This window comes from Chiloscyllium plagiosum, unplaced genomic scaffold (genome assembly GCF_037043375.1).
Source record: "Chiloscyllium plagiosum isolate Xiang-an unplaced genomic scaffold, Cpla_swu_hap1 HiC_scaffold_223, whole genome shotgun sequence".
Lineage (NCBI taxonomy): Eukaryota > Metazoa > Chordata > Chondrichthyes > Orectolobiformes > Hemiscylliidae > Chiloscyllium > Chiloscyllium plagiosum.
In genome coordinates this window covers 21034-41165 of record NW_028270362.1, presented here as the reverse complement: position 1 = coordinate 41165, position 20132 = coordinate 21034, and the positions used below count along the sequence as shown (strand labels likewise).

The 20132-nt window shown below is 56.6% G+C and overlaps 1 protein-coding gene across 1 annotated transcript; it reads left to right on the top strand.

Annotated features, from left to right (window-relative positions):
• The first annotated feature begins 5449 nt into the window (after positions 1–5449).
• Positions 5450–19426, top strand: smtna (smoothelin a). The gene is made up of 7 exons (XM_087985758.1): positions 5450–5563; positions 7696–7903; positions 13868–13928; positions 15034–15198; positions 16639–16762; positions 18024–18175; positions 19256–19426. The coding sequence occupies exons 1-7, from the start codon at positions 5453–5455 to the stop codon at positions 19395–19397; spliced, it is 963 nt and encodes a 320-aa protein (XP_087841884.1). The 5' UTR covers positions 5450–5452; the 3' UTR covers positions 19398–19426.
• The last annotated feature ends 706 nt before the right edge of the window (positions 19427–20132 follow it).

Below are 20132 nucleotides of genomic sequence, written 5' to 3'. Positions count from 1 at the left end.
TGGATGGGTATATGGATGGGAAGGGTTTGGGGGGTTATGAATAGGAAGGGTTTGGGTGGATATGGGCCAAAACCCCCTCCCTATCTCTGTATCCCCCTCCAGCCCTGACACTCCATCCCCATCTCTGTAACCCCCTCCAGCCCCTCCCTATCTCTGTAACCCCCTCCAGCCCCTACACCCTCTCCCTATCTCTGTAGCCCCCTCCAGCCCCTACACTCCCTCCCCATCTCTGTAACCCCCTCCAGCCCCAACACCCTCTCCCTATCTCTGTAACCCCCTCCAGACCCTACACACCCTCCCTATCTCTGTAACCCCCTCCAGCCACGACACCCCCTCCCTATCTCTATAAACCCCTCCAGCCCCTACAACCCCTCACTATCTCTGTAACCCCCTCCAGCCACTACACCCCCTCCCTATCTCTGTAAACCCCTCCAGCCCCTACACCCCCTCCCTATCTCTGTAACACCCTCCAGACCCTAGACTACCTCCCTATCTCTATAACCTCCTCCAGCAACGACACCCCCTCCTGATTTCTGTAAATCCCTTCAGCCCTTACACCCCCCTCTCAATCTCTGTAACCCCTTACACAGTCTCCCTATCTCTGTAACTCCCCTCCAGCACCTACACTCCCTCCTTATCTCCGTAACCCCCTCCAGCCCCTACACCCCCTCCTTATCTCCGTAACCCCCTCCAGCCCCTACACCCCCTCCCTATCTCTGTAACCACCTCCAGCCCCGACACCCCCTCCCTATCTCTGTAACCCCCCTCCAGCCCCAACACCCCCTCCCTATCTCTGTAACCCCCCTCCAGCCCCAACACCCCCTCCCTATCTCTGTAACCCCCTCCAGACCCTACAGCCCCTCCCTAATCTGTAACCCCCCTCCAGCCACTACACCCCCTCCCTATCTCTGTAACATCCTCCAGCCCATTCACCCCCTCCCTATCTCTGTAACCCCCTCCAGCCCCTACACCCCCTCCCTATCTCTATAATCCCCTCCAGCCCCAACACCCCCTCCCTATCTCTGTTACCCCCTCCAGCCCCGACACCCCCTCCCTATCTCTGTAACCCCTCTCCATCCCCTACACCCCCTCCCTATCTCTGTTACCCCCTCCAGCCCCTACACCCCCTCCCTATCTCTGTAACCCCCTCCAGTCCCTACATCCCCTCCCTATCTCTGTAACCCCCTCCGGCCCCTTCATCCCCTCCCTATCTCTGTAACCCCCTCCGGCCCCTACACCCCCTCCCTATCTCTGTAACCCCCTCCAGCCCCTACACCCCCTCCCTATCTCTGTAACCCCTCTCTATCCCCTACACCCCCTCCCTATCTCTGTTACCCCCTCCAGCCCCTTCACCCCCTCCCTATCTCTGTAACCCCCTCCAGCCCCTACACCCCCTCCCTATCTCTGTAAACCCCCTCCGGCCCCTACATCCCCTCCCTATCACTGTAACCCCCTCCTGCCCCTACACCCCCTCCCTATCTCTGTAACTCCCCTCCAGTCCCTACACCCCCTTCCTATCTCTGTAACCCCCCTCCAGCCCCTACACCCCCTCCCTATCTCTGTAACTCCCCTCCTGCCCCTACACCCCCTCCTTATCTCTGTTACCCCCTCCAGCCACGACACCCCCTCCCTATCTCTGTAACCCCTCTCCATCCCCTACACCCCCTCCCTATCGCTGTAACTCCCCTCCAGCCCCTACACCCCCTCCCTATCTCTGTAACCCCCTCCATCCCCAACACCCCCTCCCTATCTCTGTAACCCCCTCCAGCCCCGACACCCCCTCCCTATCACTTTAACCCCCTCCAGCCCCTACACCCCCTCCCTATCTCTGTAACCCCCTCCAGCCCCTACACCCCCTCCCTATCTCTGTAACCCCCTCCAGCCCCGACACCCCCTCCCTATCTCTGTAACCCCCTCCAGCCCCGACAACCCCTCCCTATCTCTGTAACCCCCTCCAGCCCCTACACCCCCTCCCTATCTCTGTTACCCCCTCCAGCCCCTACACCCCCTCCCTATCACTGTAACCCCCTCCAGCCCCTACACCCCCTCCCTATCTCTGTAACCCCCTCCAGCCCCTACACCCCCTCCCTATCTCTGTAACCCCCTCCAGCCCCGACACCCCCTCCCTATCTCTGTAACCCCCTCCAGCCCCGACAACCCCTCCCTATCTCTGTAACCCCCTCCAGCCCCTACACCCCCTCCCTATCTCTGTTACCCCCTTCAGCCCCTACACCCCCTCCCTATCACTGTAACCCCCTCCAGCCCATACACCCCCTCCCTATCTCTGTAACCCCCTCCAGCCCCTACACCCCCTCCCTATCTCTGTAACCCCCTACACCCCCTCCCTATCTCTGTAACCCCCTCCAGCCCCTACACCCCCTCCCTATCTCTGTAACCCCCTCCAGCCCCTACACCCCCTCCCTATCTCTGTAACCCCCTCCAGCCCCTACACCCCCTCCCTATCTCTGTAACCCCCTCCAGCGCCTATACCCCCTCCCTATCTCTGTAACCCCCTCCAGCCCCTACACCCCCTCCCTATCTCTGTAACCCCCTCCAGCCCCTACACCCCCTCCCTATCTCTGTAACCCCCCTCCAGCCCCTACACCCCCTCCCTATCTCTGTAACCCCCTCCAGCCCCTACACCCCCTCCCTATCTCTGGAACCCCCTCCAGCCCATACACCCCTCCCCATCTCTGAAACCGCCCTCCAGCCCCTACACCCCCTCCCTATCTCTGTAACCCCCCTCCAGCCTCTACACCCCCTCCCTATCTCTGTAACCCCCTCCAGCACCTACACCCCCTCCCTATCTCTGTAACCCCCTCCAGCACCTACACCCCCTCCCTATCTCTGTAACCCCCTCCAGCCCCTACACCCCCTCCCTATCTCTGTAACACAGTACAGCCCCTACACCCCCTCCCTATCTCTGTAACCCCCTCCAGCACCTACACCCCCTCCCTATCTCTGTAACCCCCTCCAGCACCTACACCCCCTCCCTATCTCTATAACCCCCTCCAGCACCTACACCCCCTCCCTATCTCTGTAACCCCCCTCCAGCCCCTACACCCCCTCCCTATCTCTGTAACCCCCCTCCTGCCCCTACACCCCCTCCCTATCTCTGTAACCCCCTCCAGCACCTACACCCCCTCCCTATCTCTGTAATCCCCTCCAGCCCCTACACCCCCTCCCTATCTCTGTAACCCCACCAGCCCCTACATCCCCTCCCTATCTCTGTAACCCCCCTCCAGCCCCTACACCCCCTCCCTATCTCTGTAACACCCTCCAGCCCCTACACCCCCTCCCTATCTCTGTAACCCCCCTCCAGCCCCTACACCCCCTCACTATCTCTGTAACCCCCTCCAGCCCCTACACTGCCTCCCTATCTCTGTAACCCCCCTCCAGCCCCTACACCCCCTCACTATCTCTGTAACCCCCACCAGCCCCTACATCCCCTCCCTATCTCTGTAACCCCCCTCCAGCCCCTACACCCCCTCCCTATCTCTGTAACCCCCCTCCAGCCCCTACACCCCCTCACTATCTCTGTAACCCCCTCCAGCCCCTACACTGCCTCCCTATATTTGTAACCCCCTCCAGCCCCTACACCCCCTCCCTATCTCTGTAACCCCCTCCAGCCCCTACACCCCCTCCCTATCTCTGTAACCCCCTCCAGCCCCTACACCCCCTCCCTATCTCTGTAACCCCCTACACCCCCTCCCTATCTCTGTAACCCCCTCCAGCCCCTACACCCCCTTCCTATCTCTGTAAACCCCTCCAGTCCCTACACCCCCTCCCTATCTCTGTAAACCCCTCCAGCCCCTACACCCCCTCCCTATCTCTGTAACCCCCTACACCCCCTCCCTATCTCTGTAACCCCCTCCAGCCCCTACACCCCCTTCCTATCTCTGTAACCCCCTCCAGTCCCTACACCCCCTCCCTATCTCTGTAACCCCCTCCAGCCCCTACACCCCCTCCCTATCTCTGTAACCCCCTACACCCCCTCCCTATCTCTGTAACCCCCTCCAGTCACTACACCCCCTCCCTATCTCTGTAACCCCCTCCAGCCCCTACACCCCCTCCCTATCTCTGTAACCCCCTCCAGCCCCTATGCCCCTCCCTATCTCTGTAACCCCCTCCAGCCCCTACACCCCCTCCCTATCTCTGTAACCCCCTCCAGTCCCTACACCCCCTCCCTATCTCTGTAACCCCCTCCAGCCCCTACACGCCCTCCCTATCTCTGTAACCCCCTCCACCCCCTATACCCCCTCCCTATCTCTGTAACCCCCTCCAGTCCCTACACCCCCTCCCTATCTCTGTAACCCCCTCCAGCCCCTACACCCCCTCCCTATCTCTGTAACCCCCTCCAGTCCCTACACCCCCTCCCTATCTCTGTAACCCCCTCCAGCCCCTACACCCCCTCCCTATCTCTGTAACTCCCCTCCAGCCCCTACACCCCCTCCCTATCTCTGTAACTCCCCTCCAGCCCCTACACCCCCTCCCTATCTCTGTAACCCTCCTCCAACCCTACACCCCCTCCCTATCTCTGTAACCCCCTCCAGTCCCTACACCCCCTCCCTATCTCTGTAACCCCCTCCAGTCCCTACACTCCCTCCCTATCTCTGTAATCCCCCTCCAGCCCCTACACCCCCTCCCTATCTCTGTAACCCCCTCCAGTCCCGACACTCCCTCCCTATCTCTGTAATCCCCCTCCAGCCCCTACACCCCCTCCCTATCTCTGTAACTCCCCTCCAGCCCCTACACCCCCTCCCTATCTCTGTAACCCCCTCCAGCACGTACACCCCCTCCCTATCTCTGTAACCCCCCCCAGCCCCTACACCCCCTCCCTATCTCTGTAACCCCCCCCAGCCCCTACACCCCCTCCCTATCTCTGTAACCCCCTCCAGCCCCTACACCCCCTCCCTATCTCTGTAACCCCCTCCAGTCCCTACACCCCCTCCCTATCTCTGTAACCCCCTCCAGCCCCTACACCCCCTCCCTATCTCTGTAACTCCCCTCCAGCCCCTACACCCCCTCCCTATCTCTGTAACTCCCCTCCAGCCCCTACACCCCCTCCCTATCTCTGTAACCCTCCTCCAACCCTACACCCCCTCCCTATCTCTGTAACCCCCTCCAGTCCCTACACCCCCTCCCTATCTCTGTAACCCCCTCCTGCCCCTACACCCCCTCCCTATCTCTGTAACCCCCCCCCAGCCCCTACACCCCCTCCCTATCTCTGTAACCCCCTCCAGCACCTACACCCACTCCCGCCCAAACCACCAAGATATTGAGGTGCAGGGAGGAGGCCATTTGGCCCCTCAGGACTGGGACAGCATTTAATGAAAGCATTGCTGATGGCTGAGGGAAGGCCTCTGGCCTGGACTGAGGTAAGGGAAAGGAACGATGCAGGGAGGGTCCGAGCAAGACATTCACCAACCCGCGGCTCTGTTTTAGGAACAGGATGAGCACTGAGTCGGCGAAAGCCACTGGGGAAGATTCCGGAACATCTCCGGCCGGACTGTGCCCCAGTCACCCGGAAGATCCAACAGGGGGCGTACTCCCCAAGGAAGGGGTAAGGAGAAGGTCAGAGATGGGCAGAAGGGAGGCAGAAATGGTCAAAGGACTGGGGACTGAGAGACACCAGTCAGTGTACAGATATCTCCCTGAGAGAGAGAGAGGGGACTGAGAGACACCAGCCAGTGTACAGATATCTCCCTGAGAGAGAGAGAGGGGACTGAGAGACACCAGTCAGTGTACAGATATCTCCCTGAGAGAGAGAGAGGGGACTGAGAGACACCAGTCAGTGTACAGATATCTCCCTGAGAGAGAGAGAGGGGACTGAGAGACACCAGCCAGTGTACAGATATCTCCCTGAGAGAGAGAGGGGACTGAGAGACACCAGTCAGTGTACAGATATCTCCCTGAGAGAGAGAGAGGGGACTGAGAGACACCAGCCAGTGTACAGATATCTCCCTGAGAGAGAGAGGGGACTGAGAGACACCAGTCAGTGTACAGATATCTCCCTGAGAGAGAGAGAGGGGACTGAGAGACACCAGTCAGTGTACAGATATCTCCCTGAGAGAGAGAGAGGGGACTGAGAGACACCAGTCAGTGTACAGATATCTCCCTGAGAGAGAGGGGACTGAGAGACACCAGTCAGTGTACAGATATCTCCCTGAGAGAGAGAGGGGACTGAGAGACACCAGTCAGTGTACAGATATCTCCCTGAGAGAGAGAGAGGGGACTGAGAGACACCAGCCAGTGTACAGATATCTCCCTGAGAGAGAGGGGACTGAGAGACACCAGCCAGTGTACAGATATCTCCCTGAGAGAGAGAGGGGACTGAGAGACACCAGTCAGTGTACAGATATCTCCCTGAGAGAGAGAGGACTGAGAGACACCAGCCAGTGTACAGATATCTCCCTGAGAGAGAGAGGGGACTGAGAGACACCAGTCAGTGTACAGATATCTCCCTGAGAGAGGGGACTGAGAGACACCAGTCAGTGTACAGATATCTCCCTGAGAGAGAGAGAGAGGACTGAGGGACACCAGTCAGTGTACAGATATCTCCCTGAGAGAGAGGGGACTGAGAGACACCCGTCAGTGTACAGATATCTCCCTGAGAGAGAGAGGGGACTGAGGGACACCAGTCAGTGTACAGATATCTCCCTGAGAGAGAGAGAGGACTGAGAGACACCAGTCAGTGTACAGATATCTCCCTGAGAGAGAGAGAGGGGACTGAGAGACACCAGTCAGTGTACAGATATCTCCCTGAGAGAGAGAGAGGGGACTGAGAGACACCAGTCAGTGTACAGATATCTCCCTGAGAGAGAGAGAGGACTGAGAGACACCAGTCAGTGTACAGATATCTCCCTGAGAGAGAGAGAGGGACTGAGAGACACCAGTCAGTGTACAGATATCTCCCTGAGAGAGAGAGAGAGGACTGAGAGACACCAGTCAGTGTACAGATATCTCCCTGAGAGAGTGGGGACTGAGAGACACCAGTCAGTGTACAGGTATCTCCCTGAGAGAGAGAGAGGACTGAGAGACACCAGTCAGTGTACAGATATCTCCCTGAGAGAGAGAGAGAGGGGACTGAGAGACACCAGTCAGTGTACAGATATCTCCCTGAGAGAGAGAGGGGACTGAGAGACACCAGTCAGTGTACAGATATCTCCCTGAGAGAGAGAGAGAGGGGACTGAGAGACCCCAGTCCGTGTACAGATATCTCCCTGAGAGAGTGTCAGGGGACTGAGAGACACCAGTCAGTGTACAGATATCTCCCTGAGAGAGAGAGAGGGGACTGAGAGACACCAGTCAGTGTACAGATATCTCCCTGAGAGAGAGAGGGGACTGAGAGACACCAGTCAGTGTGCAGATATCTCCCTGAGAGAGAGGGGACTGAGAGACCCCAGTCAGTGTACAGATATCTCCCTGAGAGAGAGGGGACTGAGAGACACCAGTCAGTGTGCAGATATACCCCTGAGAGAGCGAGAGGGGACTGAGAGACACCAGTCAGTGTACAGATATCTCCCTGAGAGAGAGGGGACTGAGAGACACCAGTCAGTGTACAGATATCTCCCTGAGAGGGAGAGAGAGGGGACTGAGAGACACCAGTCGGTGTAGAGTTATCTCCCTGAGAGAGAGGGATCGATGGCGGGGCTGAGAGACAGTAATGCTGGCTGTATGTTTGTGTCTGGGCAGGACGTGTTGCCCAGTGCGATGTTGTGTGATGAAGCCGTTTCCTCAGTGGAGACAGTGGATCCTGACCGTGGGGATGCCGACCGGGAAGTGGATCCGGGGAACCACATGAAGACCCCTGGAGCTGAGGCTGCGGGAGAGTTGTCGCTGGGTGTGGAGGGCGATACGGAGAGCCAGAAGTCCCTGGAGGTTCTGCAGGCCCACGGGGAAGGTACTGAGCGCGTGTCGCTGTTCAGCCTTGGCTGTGTGAATTATCCGAGCGGTCAATCGATCCCCCTCACCCTGCCCTCGACGATGAAGGCTGACCTGATTTTACTGTCACGTCCACTGTCCTGCATGCCTGCCATTTCCCTCCCGCTGCCCGGTGGGTTAACGATGAATACCCCCACTGCATTCTGGGGAAGAGACCCTGACAGATCTGTCAGCCTCCCAGAGCGGGGATCCCTCCTCAACTCCAACTGCAATGGGCAAGCCTTTATCGTGAGTCTGTGATGCCCCTCTCCCCCCTCCATTTTGGGAAAGCAAATCTTAGCAGGACTTAATGGTAAGGTCCGAGGGAGTGTTGCTGAACAAAGAGACCTTGGAGTGCAGGTTCATAGCTCCTTGAAAGTGGAGTCGCAGGTCGATAGGATAGTGAAGGCAGCGTTTGGTATGCTTTCCTTTATTGGTCAGAGTATTGAGTACAGGAATTGGGAGGTCATGTTGCGGCCGTGCAGGACATTGTTGAAAAGTATGCCGCTGGTAAACCACATCAGGATAGGCAGCATCCTGATGAGGGCTTCTGCCCAAAGTGTCAACTCTCCTGCTCCTCAGATGTTTGCTGACCTGCTGTGCTTTTCCAGTGCTGCACTTTCTGACTCTGACTCTCCAGCATCTGCCGTCCTCGCTTTCTCCTGTACAGGACATTGGTTTGGCCACTTTTGGAATACTGTGTGCAATTCTCCCTGCTATCGGAAGGATGTTGTGAAAGGGTTCAGAAAAGATTTACAAGGATGTTGCCAGGGTTGGAGGGTCTGAGCTACAGGGAGGGGCTGAACAGGCTGGGGCTGTTTTCCCTGGAGCGTTGGGGGCTGAGGGGTGACCTTATAGAGGTTTATAAAATCATGAGGGGCATGGATAGGATAAATAGACAAAGTCTTTTCCCTGGGGTGGGGGAGTCTAGAAATAGAGGGGCATAGGTTTAAGGGGAAAGATATAAAAGGGACCTAAGGGGCAACTTTTTCACCCAGAGGGTGGTACGTGTATGGAATGAGCTGCCAGAGGATATGGTGGAGGCTGGTACAATTACAACATTTAAGAGGCATTTGGATGGGTATATGGATAGGAAGGGTTTGGAGGGATATGGGCCGGATGCTGGCAGGTGGGACTAGATTGGGTTGGGATATCTGGTCGGCAAGGACGGGTCGGGCCGAAGGGTCTGTTTCCATGTCGTCCATTTCCACAAATGCCCACCCTGTTCAAACCCCCCTCTCCCACCCCCCTGCTCAGGACGTTATACCTTCGAATCAGGCCACCCTGCCATTTCTCACACCTCCAGTTACTTCAAACCCAACTTTGAGCATCAGATCAATCCCCTCATCCCAGGTTTCCTGCTCGAGAGACCTTCCCCCCTGACCCTCCTCTAGGGCAGTGATGTCCCTCTGTCAGGGACGAGACCGAAACTGCGCGTGTCCCCTCGCAGTGGACTGCCCCGTGGCCTGGGAAAGTCTCCCCTGGTCTCATTCCCCTTCCAATTGTGGTCACCCCCCCCCATCGCTGACTGTACCCATCAGTGGACCTGACCGACTTCCCGTCCGCGGGAGCTCTGATGCCACCGCACCGCGGTCTTCCACAGTCTCTCTCCATTTCGGTCACCTTCCCAATTTCCTTCACCAATGTGGCCAACCTCACATTTAACACACCAGTGTGTACCAACCCTCTGCCCACTGTCTCAACGTTTGACTGTCCCGTTGTAGACACTTTCCGACACCTTCCCTCCCTCCCTCCCTCGTTGAACCTGTTCACTGTGGAACCAGGCCATTCGGCCCATTGAGTCCAAAGAGCATCTGACCCTACCCTGTAACCTGGCATTACCCACGGCCAATCCTAACCTACACATCCCTGAACACTATGGGACAATTTAGCACGGCCAATCCTAACCTACACATCCCTGAACACTATGGGACAATTTAGCACGGCCAATCCACCCTAACCTACACATCCCTGAACACGATGGGACAATTTAGCACGGCCAATCCCCCCTAACCTACACATCCCTGAACACTATGGGACAATTTAGCACGGCCAATCCACCCTAACCTACACATCCCTGAACACTATGGGACAATTTAGCACGGCCAATCCCCCCTAACCTACACATCCCTGAACACTATGGGACAATTTAGCACGGCCAATCCACCCTAACCTACACATCCCTGAACACTATGGGACAATTTAGCACGGCCAATCCCCCCTAACCTACACATCCCTGAACACTATGGGACAATTTAGCACGGCCAATCCTAACCTGCACATCCCTGAACACTATGGGACAATTTAGCACGGCCAATCCACCCTAACCTACACATCCCTGAACACTATGGGACAATTTAGCACGGCCAATCCTAACCTCCACATCCCTGAACACTATGGGACAATTTAGCATGGCCAATCCACCCTAACCTACACATCCCTGAACACTATGGGACAATTTAGCACGGCCAATCCACCCTAACCTACACATCCCTGAACACTATGGGACAATTTAGCATGGCCAATCCACCCTAACCTACACATCCCTGAACACTATGGGGTAATTTAGCATGGCCAATCCACACTAACCTACACATCCCTGAACACTATAGGTAATTTAGCACGGCCAATCCACCCTAACCTACACATCCCTGAACACTATGGGGTAATTTAGCATGGCCAATCCACCCTAACCTGCACATCCCTGAACACTATGGGACAATTTAGCACGGCCAATCCACCCTAACCTACACATCCCTGAACACTATGGGACAATTTAGCGCGGCCAATCCACCCTAACCTGCACATCCCTGAACACTATGGGACAATTTAGCACGGCCAATCCACCCTAACCTACACATCCCTGAACACTATGGGACAATTTAGCACGGACAACCCACCCTAACCTCCACATCCCTGAACACTATGGGACAATTTAGCACGGCCAATCCACCCTAACCTACACATCCCTGAACACTATGGGACAATTTAGCACGGCCAATCCACCCTAACCTACACATCCCTGAACACTATGGGACAATTTAGCACGGCCAATCCACCCTAACCTACACATCCCTGAACACTATGGGACAATTTAGCACGGCCAATCCACCCTAACCTACACATCCCTGAACACTATGGGACAATTTAGCATGACCAATCCACCCTAACCTACACATCCCTGAACACTATGGGACAATTTAGCACGGCCAATCCACCCTAACCTACACATCCCTGAACACTATGGGACAATTTAGCACGGCCAATCCCCCCTAATCTAGATTAGATAAGATTAGATTAGATTAGATTACTTACAGTGTGGAAACAGGCCCTTCGGCCCAACATGTCCACACCGCCCCGTCAAAGCACAACCCACCCATACCCCTACATTTACCCCTTACCTAACACTAAGGGCAATTTAGCATGGCCAATTCACCTGACCCGCACATCTTTTGGACTGTGGGAGGAAACCGGAGCACCCGGAGGAAAGCCACGCAGACACGGGGAGAACGTGCAAACTCCACACAGTCAGTCGCCTGAGTCGGGAATTGAACCCGGGTCTCTGGCGCTGTGAGGCAGTAGTGCTAACCACTGTGCCACCGTGCCGCCCACATCGCTGAACACTGTGGGACAATTTAGCACGGCCTATCCACCCTAACCTACACATCCCTGAACACTATGGGACAATTTAGCACGGCCTATCCACCCTAACCTACACATCCCTGAACACTATGGGACAATTTAGCACGGCCAATCCACCCTAACCTGCACATCCCTGAACACTATGGGACAATTTAGCACGGCCAATCCACCCTAACCTGCACATCCCTGAACACTGTGGGACAATTTAGCACGGCCAATCCACCCTAACCTGCACATCCCTGAACACCATGGGACAATTTAGCACGGCCAATCCACCCTAACCTGCACATCCCTGAACACTATGGGACAATTTAGCACGGCCAATCCACCCTAACCTACACATCCCTGAACACTATGGCACAATTTAGCACGGCCAATCCACCCTAACCTGCACATCTCTGTGCATTATGGGACAATTTAGCACGGCCAATCCATCCTAACCTACACATCCCGAACACTATGGGACAATTTAGCACGGCCAATCCACCCTAACCTACACATCCCTGAACACTATGGGACTATTTAGCACGGCCAATCCACCCTAACCTACACATCCCGAACACTATGGGACAATTTAGCACGGCCAATCCACCCTAACCTACACATCCTGAACACTATGGGACTATTTAGCACGGCCAATCCACCCTAACCTACACATCCCTGAACACTATGGGACAATTTAGCACGGCCAATCCACCCTAACCTGCACATCCCTGAGCATTATGGGACAATTTAGCACGGCCAATCCATCCTAACCTACACATCCCTGAACACTATGGGACAATTTAGCACGGCCAATCCACCCTAACCTGCACATCCCTGAACACTATGGGACAATTTAGCACGGCCAATCCACCCTAACCTGCACATCCCTGAACACAGGTGAAAGGTTTTCATAGAGGATCTGGATCAGCACAGGCTTGGAGGGCCGAAGGGCCCGTTGCCGTACTGTAATGTTCTCTGTTTGTTCCACTCGTTCGCCAGTAGAAAAATGTGCCATTTATCCCGATGCTCTCTGTCACAAGATAGCAAGGCAATATGCTATCCAAGCTCTTGTGTCATGTGACAGAGGCAAGGTGCCAACATGGGTAGGAAGCAGAGAATGGGGTTAGAAGAGTTGGCCGTGGGGTTCCTCTAGACTCAGTGTGGGGACCACAACATTTCCCTCCGTACATGAACGATCGAGATGCTGGAACTGAGGGCATTCTGGCTGCGTTTGCAGACGATACAAAAATAGATCGAGGGACAGGGAGCCTTGACGAAGTGGGGAGGCTGCAGAACGATTTGGATGGGTCAGGAGAGTGGGCACAGAAGTGGCAGATGGGGCACAGCCCGGGCACGTGTGAGGCCGTACAGTTTGTTCGGAGGAATAGAGACATGGACTATTTTCAAAAAGGGGAGTTCAGTCAGAAACCTGAAGCGCGGAGAGACGAGGGAGTTCTGGTCCCGGATTCCCCGAAGGGAAACTCGCAGGTTGGGTCACTGGTTCGGAAGGGGAAGGCAACGATTTGCGAGGACTTGATTATAAAAGCAGGGACGTACATCTGCGGTTCTCTGGGGCTCTGGTCAGACCACGTTTGGAGGATTGTGTGCAGTTTTGGGCCCCATATCTCAGGAAGGATGGACTGGCCCTGGAGTGGGTCAGAGGAGGGTCAGGAATGAAAACGTAACGTATGAGGAAGGTGTGGGGACTCTGGGACTATCCTCAATGGGATTTAGAAGGATAGGCCGGGGGGGGGGGGGGGGGGGGGGGGGGGGGGGGATCTAACTGAAACTTACAGAACACTGACCGGCCTGGACAGAGGGGATGTTGGGAAGATGGTCCCATCGGTCAGAGAGACTGGGACCCGAGGGCACAGCCATCAAGGGAAGACCCTTCAGCCAGAGAGTGGGGAACTGACTGAATTCACTCCCACCGAAGGCCGGGGAGGATGAGTCATTGGGTAAATTTAAGACGGAGATAGACAGGTTCCTGAGGATCAAGGGTTACAGGGGGTCAGCAGGAGAATGGGGTTGAGAAAGTTATCAGCCAGGATTGAATGGCGGGTCAGACTCGATGGGCTGAATGGTCTAATTTCTGCTCCTATGTCTTACGGACCTACGGTCTCCCAATACCATGAGCTCGTACCCTGTGCAGGAATTTTCACATGGAAGCTGATCAAGTGTGCTTCAATAATCCAAATACACTACGTCTACCGGGCTCTCCATTAGTCCCCATTATTTCCCACCCTCCTGATTTCCTGTACTGTGCCTCACACGTTCTCTTCATTCCTTCATCCTCTGCTCTGTCCTGCCTTTCTAGAACAGGCCGTCGAGGGTCAGGCCGGTGTTGCTGAGTCATTGTCGATGACCTCGCTGAGTCGGTGAGTGGTCAGCACAGTGCCCGCGTGTGGGTTCCTGAGCAGTGTTTCCGGGACAGAGGCAGGATCATCCTCACCCGGTGGCATTATTCAAAGGAGTTTGATCCATTGGGATTGTTTACAATGGGAAGGAATGGGAAAGGGGTGTGATCCATTGGGATTGTGTACACTGGGAGGGAACAGGGAAGGGGTGTGATCCATTGGGATTGTGTACAATGGGAGGGAATGGGGGAAGGGGTGTGATCCATTGGGATTGTGTACATTGGGAGGGAATGGGGAAGGGGTGTGATCTATTGGGATTGTGTACAATGGGAGGGAATGGGAGGGGTGTGATCCATTGGGATTGTGTACAATGGGAGGGAATGGGGAAGGGGTGTGATCCATTGGGATTGTGTACAATGGGAGGGAATGGGGAAGGGGTGTGATCCATTGGGATTGTGTACAGTGGGAGGGATTGGGGAAGGGGTGTGATCCATTGGGATTGTGTACAGTGGGAGGGATTGGGGAAGGGGTGTGATCCATTGGGATTGTGTACAGTGGGAGGGAATGGGGAAGGGGTGTGATCCATTGGGATTGTGTACAGTGGGAGGGAATGGGCAGGGGGTTTATCCATTGGGATTGTATACAATGTGTGGGAATGGGGAAGGGGTGTGATCCATTGGGATTGTGTACAGTGGGAGGGAATGGGGAAGGGGTGTGATCCATTGGGATTGTGTACAGTGGGAGGGAATGGGGAAGGGGTGTGATCCATTGGGATTGTGTACAGTGGGAGGGAATGGGCAGGGGGTTTATCCATTGGGATTGTGTACAATGGGTGGGAATGGGGAAGGTGTGTGATCCATTGGGATTGTGTACAATGGGAGGGAATGGGAAAGGGTTTGATCCATTGGGGTTGTGTACAATGGGTGGAAATGGGAAAGGGGTGTGATCCATTGGGAGTGTGTACAATGGGAGGGAATGGGGAAGGGGTTTGATCCATTGGGAGTGTGTACATTGGGAGGGAACGGGAAAGGGGTCCGAGCCGTTGGGATTGGCAAGAATGGGAAGGGGTTTAGCCTGTCGAGATTTCTGGCGCTGTGACTCCTCACTCAGTGTTCTGCCCCCACAGGTCAATCACCAAGGAAGACGTCACGTGTCTGAAGAGCCCTCCAGTGGAAGAGGGGAAAAAGACGGACAGGATGAGGGAGATTGGGCGCTCGCAGACAGTCCCACGATCCTTTGGTGCTCAGTCGCGCCGAGCAGCTGTGCAGAAAGCTGAGGCCCAGCATGAGACGTGAGTACGGTATCACCGTGAGGCACACTGGGTACACAAGGGCAGCACCGCACTGTCGGAGGGTCAGTGCTGAGGGAGGGCCGCACTGTCGGAGGGTCAGTGCTGAGGGAGGGCCGCACTGTCGGAGGGTCAGTGCTGAGGGAGGGCCGCACTGTCGGAGGGTCAGTGCTGAGGCTGGGCCGCACTGTCGGAGGGTCAGTGCTGAGGGGGGGCCGCACTGTCGGAGGGTCAGTGCTGAGGCTGGGCCGCACTGTCGGAGGGTCAGTGCTGAGGGAGGGCCGCACTGTCGGAGGGTCAGTGCTGAGGGAGGGCCGCACTGTCGGATGGTCAGTGCTGAGGGAGTGCTGCACTGTCGGATGGTCAGTGCTGAGGGAGTGCTGCACTGTCGGATGGTCAGTGCTGAGGGAGGGCCGCACTGTCAGAGGGTCAGTGCTGAGGGAGGGCCGCACTGTCGGAGGGTCAGTGCTGAGGGAGTGCAGCACTGTCGGTGGGTCAGTACTGAGGGAGGGGCGCACTGTCGGTGGGTCAGTACTGAGGGAGGGGCGCAGGTTGGAGGGTCAATGCTGAGGGAGTGCTGCACTGTCGGAGGGGCAGTGCTGAGGGAGGGCCGCACTGTGGGAGGGTCAATGCTGAGGGAGTGCTGCACTGTCGGAGGGGCAATGCTGAGGGAGGGCCGCACTGTGGGAGGGTCAGTGCTGAGGGAGGGCCGCACTGTGGGAGGGTCAGTGCTGAGGGAGGACCACACTGTCCGAGGGTCAGTGCTGAGGGAGGGCCGCACTGTTGGAGGGTCAGTGCTGAGGGAGTGCCGCACTGTCGGAGGGTCAGTACTGAGGGAGTGCCGCACTGTCGGAGGGTCAATGCTGAGGGAGGGCCACACTGTCGGAGGGTCAGTACTGAGGGAGTGACGCACTGTCGGAGGGTCAGTGCTGAGGGAGGGCCGCACTGTCGGAGGGTCAGTGCTGAGGGAGCGCCGCACTGTCGGAGGGTCAGTGCTGAGGGAGTGGGCACTGTCGGAGGGTTAGTGCTGAGGGAGTCCCGCACTGTCGGAGGGTCAGTGCTGAGGGAGTCCCGCACTGTCGGAGGGTCAGTGCTGAGGGAGGGCCGCACTGTCGGAGGGTCAGTGCTGAGGGAGTGGGCACTGTCGGAAGGTCAGTGCTGAGGGAGGGCTGCACTGTCGGAGGGTCAGTGCTGAGGGAGGGCCGCACTGTCGGAGGGTCAATGCTAAGGGAGGGCCACACTGTCGGAGTTTTGCAGCTGCAGTGAATGCTGGGAGCGCCCGGTGTCCATCGCCAGATTGCCCTCTCGGGCTGGCCCTGTGCATTCTGGGAAGTGATGCGGGGGGCTGGGGGGGGCAGATGTCGATTTCTGAGTGTTGGGGCTGAGAGGGTTTGGCGGTGGCCGGGTGCATGGAGGATTTCACCTCTCTGCTCTCCCACCCAGGGCTCCGGCCTCAACAGGCGCCAAGGTGAAGCCGCAGAGGTCAACCAGCCTTGGGAAGACTGGAGGGAGCAGCGTCAAACAGAAGCTTCTAGAGTGGTGCCGTCAGAAAACCCGAGGTTACCAGGTCAGTGTGAGGGATTCACCATCGCGGGCGGGAGCTCGACACTGTCTCTAACACCCCCCCCCCCGGGCTGTCCCTGTCCCTGGGAGCGCTGGGTGCTGACACTGGGTATAAAGTGGGAGGGGGGACACACTGTCAGGGGGATGTAGAGGGAGCTCTACACTGTATCTAACCCCCCCCCCCCTTGCTGTCCCTGTCCCTGGGAGCGCTGGGTGCTGACACTGGGTATAAAGTGGGAGGGGGGACACACTGTCAGGGGGATGTAGAGGGTGCTCTACACTGTATCTAACCCTGTGCTGTCCCTGTCCCTGGGAGCGCTGGATGCTGACACTGGGTATAAAGTGGGAGGGGGACACACTGTCAGGGGGATGTAGAGGGAGCTCTACACTGTATCTAACCCCGTGCTGTCCCTGTCCCTGGGAGCGCTGGATGCTGACAGTGGGTATAAAGTGGGAGGGGGGACACACTGTCAGGGGGATGTAGAGGGAGCTCTACACTATATCTAACCCCCCGTGCTGTCCCTGTCCCTGGGAGTGCTGGGTGCTGACACTGGGTATAAAGTGGGAGGGGGACACACTGTCAGGGGGATGTAGAGGGAGCTCTACACTGTATCTAACCCCCCCGTGCTGTCCCTGTCCCTGGGAGCGCTGGGTGCTGACACTGGGTATAAAGTGGGAGGGGGGACACACTGTCAGGGGGATGTAGAGGGAGCTCTACACTGTATCTAACCCCGTGCTGTCCCTGTCCCTGGGAGCGCTGGGCGCTGACACTGGGTATAAAGTGGGAGGGGGGGACACACTGTCAGGGGGATGTAGAGGGAGCTCTACACTGTATCTAACCCCGTGCTGTCCCTGTCCCTGGGAGCGCTGGGCGCTGACACTGGGTATAAAGTGGGAGGGGGGACACACTGTCAGGGGGATGTAGAGGAAGCTCTACACTGTATCCTACCCCGTGCTGTCCCTGTCCCTGGGAGCGCTGGGCGCTGACACTGGGTATAAAGTGGGAGGGGGGACACACTGTCAGGGGGATGTAGAGGGAGCTCTACACTGTATCCTACCCCGTGCTGTCCCTGTCCCTGGGAGCGCTGGGTGCTGACACTGGGTATAAAGTGGGAGGGGGGAGACACACTGTCAGGGGGATGTAGAGGGAGCTCTACACTGTATCCTACCCCGTGCTGTCCCTGTCCCTGGGAGCGCTGGGCGCTGACTGGGTATAAAGTGGGGATGATCTCCCTGACAATCTGTTCCGTTCCGTTTCCCTGCAGAACGTTGATATCCAGAATTTCTCCTCCTCCTGGAATGACGGGATGGCGTTCTGTGCGCTAGTCCACAAATTCTTCCCGGATTCCTTTGACTACGCCAGCCTGGCTCCGAAAAACCGGAGACAGAACTTCGAACTCGCTTTCAGCACAGCCGAGTAAGGAGCTGGTGGGGGAGGGGGCTGAGGGGGGAGAGGGAGGGGGGAGGGGGAGACTCTGGGAATGATGGAGAGAGTGTGAGAGAGGAGAGGGAGAGGGAGACTCTGGGAGTGATGGAGAGAGTGTGAGAGAGAGGGAGGGAGAGGGAGACCCTGGGAGTGATGGAGAGAGTGTGAGAGAGTGCGAGGGAGAGGGAGACTCTGGGAGTGATGGAGAGAGTGTGTGAGAGAGAGGGGGAGGGAGAGGGAGACCCTGGGAGTGATGGAGAGAGTGTGAGAGAGGGTGAGAGGGAGAGGGAGACTCTGGGAGTGATGGAGAGAGTGTGAGAGAGAGAGGGAGAGGGAGACCCTGGGAGTGATGGAGAGAGTGTGAGAGAGAGAGAGAGGGAGAGGGAGACCCTGGGAGTGATGGAGAGAGTGTGAGAGAGAGGGAGAGGGAGACCCTGGGAGTGATGGAGAGAGTGTGTGAGAGAGTGGGAGAGGGAGAGGGAGACCCTGGGAGTGATGGAGAGAGTGTGTGAGAGAGAGGGAGAGGGAGAGGGAGAGGGAGTGGGAGAGGGAGACCCTGGGAGTGATGGAGAGAGTGTGAGAGAGAGGGAGGGAGAGGGAGACCCTGGGAGTGATGGAGAGAGTGTGTGAGAGAGAGAGGGAGTGGGAGACCGTGGGAGTGATGGAGAGAGTGTGTGAGAGGGTGTGAGGGAGAGGGAGACTCTGGGAGTGATGGAGAGTGTGTGAGAGAGAGAGAGAGGGAGAGGGAGACCCTGGGAGTGATGGAGAGAGTGTGAGAAAGAGGGGGAGGGAGAGGGAGACCCTGGGAGTGATGGAGAGAGTGTGAGAGAGAGTGAGGGAGAGGGAGACCCTGGGAGTGATGGAGAGAGTGTGAGAGAGAGTGAGGGAGAGGGAGACACTGGGAGTGATGGAGAGAGTGTGAGAGAGCGAGTGTGACCCTGGGAGTGATGGAGAGAGTGTGTGAGAGAGCGAGTGCGATTCTGGGAGTGATGGACAGAGTGTGAGAGAGCAGTAGAGAGAGCTGAGCCCGTGCTGGGATGGATTAAGCCCCTTTCTGACCCCCATTAACAGGGACCTAGTGGGCTGCCCACAGCTATTGGAGGTGGCTGACCTGTTGTACACAGAGTCTCCGGACTGGAAATGTGTCTACACCTACCTACAGGAACTCTATCGCTGCCTGGTACTGAAAGGTCTCATCAAAACCTCACCGTAACATCTCTGCTCACTCTCCCAGCCCATCGTCTCATGGTGAGAATCTTCACATCACCCAGCCATCCCCTCCATCCCTGATACTGACTCATCGTCCTCCCAACCCAGCCTTATTCAGCAGGCCAATCCTTCTCAACACTAAATGGCCCCTTAAGGATGGAGTCTCTCTTTCTTTCTCTCTCACTCTCACTCTCTCTCTCTGCAAGGGACCCTATTTAAAGAGGAGTCTCTCTCTCTCTCTCTATTTCTCTGTCTCCGTCTCTCTCCCTCTCTCGGTCAGCGAGCCTGCTGAAGAGGCAGGGTGTATATTTGGTGTTGATTTACTTTGAGAGAGGGGCACTGCTGTGTTAATTCCCCTCCTTCCTGTTTTCCCCACTGCCATTCTAACAGCCCTGCTATCAGCTACCGTTCCTCCCGCCTACAATGGTTTCAATCCTTAACTTTGCCCTGCTTTTCCTGCTGACTGAAGGGGAAGACAGCAGAACAGGAGCTGGTTGTGTCTTTTGCCATCCTGCCTGCAACAGGTCTGTGTATTTGTGTTTCAGTGCTCTGCAGGTATGTTTGGCTCTGTTTATCTGAGTGGTCATGTGTGTGTGTGTCTGTGTATGTGTGTCTGTGTGTGTGTATCTCTATGTGTGTGTCTGCGTGTGTGTGTGTCTGTGTCTGTGTGTGTGTATCTCAGTGTGTCTGTGTGTGTGTGTCTGTGTATGTGTGTCTGTGTGTGTGTATCTCGGTGTGT

Excerpts from the sequence above, each read along its gene's own strand:
- smtna (XM_087985758.1), top strand. The coding sequence starts at position 5,453 with ATGAGCACTGAGTCGGCGAAAGCCACTGGGGAAGATTCCGGAACATCT. Across the intron at positions 7,904-13,867 it reads TCTGCAGGCCCACGGGGAAG|AACAGGCCGTCGAGGGTCAG; the intron begins GTACTGAGCGCG and ends CTGCCTTTCTAG. Across the intron at positions 13,929-15,033 it reads TCGATGACCTCGCTGAGTCG|GTCAATCACCAAGGAAGACG; the intron begins GTGAGTGGTCAG and ends CTGCCCCCACAG.